The 6,368-nt window shown below is 43.3% G+C and overlaps 1 protein-coding gene across 1 annotated transcript; it reads right to left on the bottom strand.

The window, feature by feature from the left end:
• Nucleotides 1–571: 571 nt before the first annotated feature.
• LYZ (lysozyme) lies at nt 572–3,104 on the bottom strand. Its single transcript, XM_008638010.2, has 4 exons — nt 2,708–3,104; nt 2,219–2,377; nt 1,944–2,022; nt 572–1,536 (listed from the first exon to the last, which is right to left on the bottom strand). The coding sequence occupies exons 1-4, from the start codon at nt 2,859–2,861 to the stop codon at nt 1,476–1,478; spliced, it is 453 nt and encodes a 150-aa protein (XP_008636232.1). The 5' UTR covers nt 2,862–3,104; the 3' UTR covers nt 572–1,475.
• Nucleotides 3,105–6,368: the final 3,264 nt, after the last annotated feature.

The raw sequence follows: 6,368 nt of genomic DNA, 5'->3' as shown, positions 1-6,368 counted from the left end.
TCCGGAGGAGGGGGAAGGGGTTTGGGGCCCCCTTTCCAGTGAGGTCGGGTGTTGGAAAAGGCCCCAGTTCAACAGCTGCTCTTGTGAGCAGAGGCTCACCTACGGTAAGGAGAAGCCGTGAAGGACAAAAACTCCACAGTAACAGCGAATCCTCTGGGCACTAACAGGCCAGCACCAAAACCACACCTGTCCCCACTCTGATCCTGAGAGAGAGAGAGCTGAGCCCAGTACCTGAACCCCCAGGAAAACCTCTCGGTATCTCTTCACTTCCCAAGAGAAAACCCCCCAGCTAAGAGACGGTAGCAAACTGCACCCCTTCCCCCTTCCCTGGCCACATTGGCTACATCATCTCTGTCTCTTAAGTAGCTGTTGTTCCCATTTCTCAGGCAAGAAATGGGAGAAAAATTCCATGAGAGAAAGAAAATATGAAGGAAAAATCCTAACCTCCAACACTGGGGAAGAGGGTTTTCTGGAAAGGCTTACTTTGCGCTTTTTTTGGTTGTTTTTTTTTTAGATGCAGCCATCTAAACAAACATGCCTTTAATGTTGATTTATACATTCACACAAGACACAAGTTTAAGCATCCCTTTATTGCATAAGCACCAAAGAGGTCACTGCTCCCCTAGCAGCAGCAGAAAGCACATGAAGAAGCAAACGTGGTTTCAGTGTTAGCACCTTTCATTTATGCCCTGTTTCTGAATTCAGCTTTCATTTGGAAGAAGGACTTGTGAGCTCAACAGCAAAACATTTCCCTTTCCCAATCGGCTTTCCAACCCATAGTTTCCTCACAGAGATGCTGCCTGCATTCTAGGCTGTGTTTGATCAGCTTCCTCAAAGAATAAGAAAGGTTGTATTCACCCAGGCCAGATGCCCATACCTTTCAGTGTCCTATCCCTCATACCAGCCAGGAGCAGATGCTCAGATATATTTAAGGAGCAAGGTCACGTTTCAGCATTGTTTTCTCTCTGTCAATGAACTGTACTCCCCACCTCCATCAGTGACCGTCCTAGTCATAAGGCAACTCAATTCTGCAGGTCTTACACAGTGTACATTAATTTTTGTCTTTTCTCACTACAGACACTCCAATAAGAATGGGCAAAAAATGAAGGGGAGGGAGGAGAGGAGGAAGGGAGGGAGGGGCAAAGAGAACAGAGAAAGATACAAACAGAGAGAGAAACCCTAAATGTTGCTAAACCCTGTTAGTCAGGGCAATAAAATCTTGAGTCAGGATTATGCAAGTGAAACTCTACCTGTTGCTAAGCCTCGTTTGTATTAAGCCACAAGTTGTAAGTTCTCTGTTTGCATTGCAGCAGTGTGAAGGCCTCCAGAGTCAGCACTAGCCAGTACTCTCTCTATCTTAATAATATACTGCTTTTAATTCCCCACACCTATCCATTTCCCCAGTCTCCTCTCCAAACGCCGTCATTCTCCACCTCTGGTGATGCTGAGAAGACGACGAGCACCTGTGGAGCAATTTAGCAACCCCTGACATAGGAACTCAGGTTTCTGCCCCGGCAATGGTTTTTCCAGCCGTACCTGGAAAACAAATACATTATGTAATTTGAGGAGTTAGATAATGATTGAATTGGTTATAAAAACAGACTTGGTTAGTCTTTGAGAGTCTTGGGTGAAGACTCTCAAAGATCTCTCTGAAACATATGAATAAATGAAAATTATTACGAGCTCAATCTAAGCGAGCTGGGGGAAGGGGAAGAGAACCAAAAGGAGAGCTCTGGGAGACGCGGGAAATTTAGGGAATTAGAGCGGGTGCTGTGAGACAGGATTCCTATCTTCTCCTTTCAGCTTTAGGAGAAGGACTGTGCTAAACTCCACCAAATACAGCTTCCCATCCCTTGATCCCCCTGCCTCCCTCAGTCAATAGCACGATTGTCTTTGATCTCCTCTGCCCACTCTTCCCCAGTGTCCACTGCAAATATCCTTACCAGGGACTGAGGCCATGAGCCTCTCGAGCAATCTTCTTGGCACACCGAATATCATCGTCAATGTTATCATTTAGCAATTCTGTAGAGAAGAGAGAAAAGATCAGTACGGAGGAAGAGCAGGGACAGATTGGCAGAAGGAAAGGTGTCCATCAGGAGAAGATCACTGAGAAGATGGATGAATAGAAGGACAGATAGAAATGCCCGGAGCAGCTGCTAGGCAGGTGTCTTTCATGGAATGAACAAAGAAAGGTTCTTTGTTCTGTCCTACCACTTACTTGAGCAACTGATATGGCAGGCATCCTTGGATCCAGCGGTCCTGCCATCATTGCACCAGTACTTGCTGTTGATCTGAAAGATGCCGTAGTCCCTGCTTGGACCATTGTTATTATACGCCTTAGTGTTATAACCACTCTCATGTGCCACCAGGCACACCCCTGCAGGAGGAAGAGAGGAGAACATTAAGGTATACTATGGGTGAATAAGAGGAAAGATATGAAAGGATCTAGGATGAATGAAGTGCTGGAGATGTAATTGAACTGGTGGTATCATAACCTTGAGAACTGGATAGGTAAATTCTTGGAAGAACAAAGCTCTAGATGGGTATTTGTGAACTATAGAAGGGAGCAAGGAAGGGGATGAGGAAGAGAAAAGGTGAAGTCAAAGAAATGGAGGGACAGAATAGTACTGCTGGAAGATGAAAAAGAAGTTGAGAGGGACAAAGGTGGTACAGGCAGAGAGGTGCTGTGGCAGCCCATTATACTCACAGTCAGCAACAGTTGTGCCCTCGAAGCCCTCAAAGCCATTCCGACGTAGGATCCTCACCATCTCACATCTGGAAAATACTTTTCCCTGGGTGCCTGGCAGAGCCAGCCCAAGGAAAATAAGAAGAAAGCCAAGGAAGAGCATTGACTTTCCCATCACGCAGTCCACAGCAAGATGTGCCAAAGGAACTTGAGCTGTCTGTCTGCCAGGACTGCCTGCAGTGCCAGCTTTTTATTCCTGCTCCCAGGAGGAAGATCAGCTGGTTAAGCAAGCATGTCGGGGAAGTCTGGGCGGTCTTTACAGTAACAAGGCAGTAAGGAAGTGGGCCAAATTCCAAAACAAATTCCTGGAGGGTGCCAGTACCTATTTCACTGCTCCTTCAAGGCTGGGCCGTATGTTTTCCACAGATAATTCAGCAATCCTCATATGGTTTATTTCCTCCTCTAGCTCCAAAGCAAGCTCTTTATCCTTTCATGCTAACAATGCTGCCATACAGCTTTGAAGAAGGAAGGATTGAGGGTGAACAGAGTATTTTTGGGAGGGCATTGTAGGTGAGGTGTTGAATGGAAGAGCTTCTTTTTTCTTCTCTAGCAGTCATGAGGACATTGCCAGGAGAAATTATTTCATTGGCTTCTTTATGGATTGTTACGCCAACTGACATCACACCTAAGTTGGAGGAAATTGTGCAAAGGCTTCACCTTTGCCGTGAACCCCAGAGAAGAAAGGAGTCCATGCCTCTACAACCCTCCAGCTCAGTGAGGTGCTTCTGGGGGTCCTCTTGTTGGAAATTATACCAATTTAAAATTCGTTACATAACTTTAGTCAGGGGTTTTGTTTGCTTTTGCCCAGATGGAAAGGAGTTGAAGTTTCTTTTTAAAGGACTGTTTCACCACTCCAGGCCTCATGAGCTTAACATCTCAGCAGACTGGGGGTAGCAAAAAAGATACACAAAGGATAATGACCGTTAATGAACATCAACTCCAAACATCACCCCTGGTTGGAGACACCTGGTCTGGGAAAAGACAAATAAGAGGACAAAGAATGAGAACTGAAATAACATCGAAGACAAAGAGATCAATAACCAATAGGAAATCAAATACTAAGAACTGTGTAATGTGGGACCAATGAACATTGAACCAATGAATTTTGATGGATTTTTACTGTATATGTATGTCAAAAATCTAGTGAAGTGTATGTGTGATGATTTTCTCTGCACATCCTGGGCAATGTGTGGATGAAATGATTTCTGTTGCCCATCCTGGTCTGAATAAAGTAATGCCTTAATTCTGTAACCCTAAAATGTTGTTGGAGAGCTTTTGTTTTTCCTGCGGTTTCGGTGACACAATGAGGACCCAAGTGTAGATGCCACGTGGCAGAACACAAGTCTGACACAGCAGATGACGAACTGCTTAGCTGTAACAAGTCTTAAACTGATTTAAAGGGAAAAACTGATGAAACAAGCAAGCAGGATTTAAAAGCCCTGGCTTGCTCTCCTGATACTGCTCATTTGTATCAGGTGGTTGGGAGTTGCTCACCCTGTTTTAAGGCTGTAGTGCAATAGTGCCCAATTAAAGCAAAACCAGCCCAGGTGCTCTCAGAGAAGCAATAATGTGCTGTGGATGGTCGAGTTTTTTGGGGTAAAGGCATGAAAATAAGTTTATATTAAATAAAGTTAATATTAATAAAGTTATTATTAAATATTTTAAAAATTAGTATTAAATAAAGTACGTATTAAAAAATAAAGTTTATACCATCGAATTTATCCACTTCTGAAAGGCTCTGTCTGGTGACTGTTAAGTATCAGTGAAGATCAGGGTCTTTTCCTAAGGTGGTGTCTGTGAGATGTTAATCTTTGCACCCAGGGTGGGCACCCTTATCTTGACAAGTGATTATTGCTCCGGATAAAGAAGCGTGGGGGGGTGCTGATGGGGGAAGTTTTGCTCTGCCTGATCTGAGAGACTTCTGCGTGCTTGGGATAATGTGTTGCAACTTCAGGTGATTGTGCCCTGAGTAACCCAAGTGTTGGTGGGCTTTAAATCATGTTTTGTAATGGTGCGAATTATCTCATGGGAAGGATCTTGTATTCCACTGAGTTTTGTGCCAGTGCAGGACGGCTTTTTAGTCTTCCTCAGAGGACTTCCAGTTTGGTTTTAAATGGTGTCAGTTGGCGGAGGTTTGCCATTCCTTGGGGAGGTGACCTCATATTCTAGTAGATGTCATCATTCTCTCTCCTAAAGCACAGCAGATGTGTATAAAGCTATTTGTGATAAACATCAATGCTGTCAATTTTTATTTTTTGTTTTTATTTCTGGGTGGTTTAGAGCCTGAAGTGTGTGTATGGGGGGTGTAAGATGTATTAAACCCTGTATCAGTGGTTGCTTTTGCCTCGTTTACTGTGACTGTGGTTTTTTCTAGGCAAGTTTTTGTCATTTCTGGGAAAGGGATCTCCTTTACCAAGGCACTTTTAGAAAGTGTTGCCTGGAGACAGTTTGTTACTGTAAACTTCAGCACTTGGCTCTACAATTGAGTAAATGGTTCTGAAGTGAGTGACAGGTATTAGAAAATTTGTAAATAACCGCGAAATATGTACTGTTATTTTATTTACCCTTGTATAGTGCAGAATTTGTTTCCAAGACCCGCTTTGTATAGAAGGTTGGCTTAAAGTTTTGCACAACTTTGTGACTTGAGATTCAACTGTCAGATAAGATTTAAACTTGAAATCTTTTTGGAAATGCAAAAAAAGAGCCTCACATTTCCAACAATAGCTTTCCTACATTATTTGAAGGAACAGTGGGAATTCTTTGGGCAAATGTGACACCTGAATAGCTTTAAGTGCAGCAGGGCTCACTGCTCATTCTGTACCATAGTTTGAAGTTGGCTTCCTTACCTGTTGCTGGTGCTTCCATGTCGGATTGCTTTGCTTGTCACATAAAGAAAGTGACAGTTACACTTGTTAGAGCTTTCACCTCCAGAGGCCTCCTCAGCATCTTCGACTTGAATCTCAACTGAGCAGAGTGAACTACTTCCATATATTGGTCACGTGGAAGAATATTTGTTCTCCGAGTTGATTTTTATGCATGGGTGTGGATACAAATATGCTGCTAGCAAGAATTTTTCTTGCTTCTTTCCAGTCCTGTGAGATATTTTTCTGTCTCGTGGAAGATATTAGTAGAGTTCTATAAGCTATGAACACCTGCGACCTTGCAAAGCTTTGTTTATAGGACAGTAGAAAAATATTTTGACAATGGATGTTTCAGGATTTTAGCCAATCACCCCAAGAGGTGGCTGATCCTTTGACCAATTAGACTATGAAGAAAAAAGTCTAGAAAAGAGTTGTAAAATAATTAAATAAATCAATCTTGCTGCACAATTCCTGCCTGCTGGATCTCTCTTCTCCTCCCTACCACTGTGGGATACCGCGACACATGGGAGTACTAAAAATGGTAATACCTCACTTAAAAGTTCTGCCATTTATCAATTGAGACTCCAGGTTAAGGGGCAGAATGAAGATAATGCCATAAATAAAATTGTTACCAGATGATAAATGGCCTACACCTGGTTAGCTCACACAAGGCTTGTTCTCCAGAACTACTGGCCTATGCAAAGTGCACAATGCCCATTGTGTGAGGAGGAGGACTGGAAATTCACTGGCCTCAGTGCCCT

Source organism: Corvus brachyrhynchos, unplaced genomic scaffold (genome assembly GCF_000691975.1).
Source record: "Corvus brachyrhynchos isolate BGI_N302 unplaced genomic scaffold, ASM69197v1 scaffold67, whole genome shotgun sequence".
In the NCBI taxonomy this organism is placed as follows: Eukaryota; Metazoa; Chordata; class Aves; order Passeriformes; family Corvidae; genus Corvus; species Corvus brachyrhynchos.
Note: the sequence above shows the minus strand (reverse complement) of the source record. Positions and strands in the feature narration are given on the sequence as shown.

Coding starts and splice junctions, on each gene's coding strand:
- LYZ (XM_008638010.2), bottom strand. CDS start 2,861: ATGGGAAAGTCAATGCTCTTCCTTGGCTTTCTTCTTATTTTCCTTGGG. Junction 2,378..2,707: donor GGGCACAACTGTTGCTGACT/GTGAGTATAATG, acceptor TTCCTCCTGCAG/GGGTGTGCCTGGTGGCACAT. Junction 2,023..2,218: donor CTGCCATATCAGTTGCTCAA/GTAAGTGGTAGG, acceptor TCTTCTCTACAG/AATTGCTAAATGATAACATT.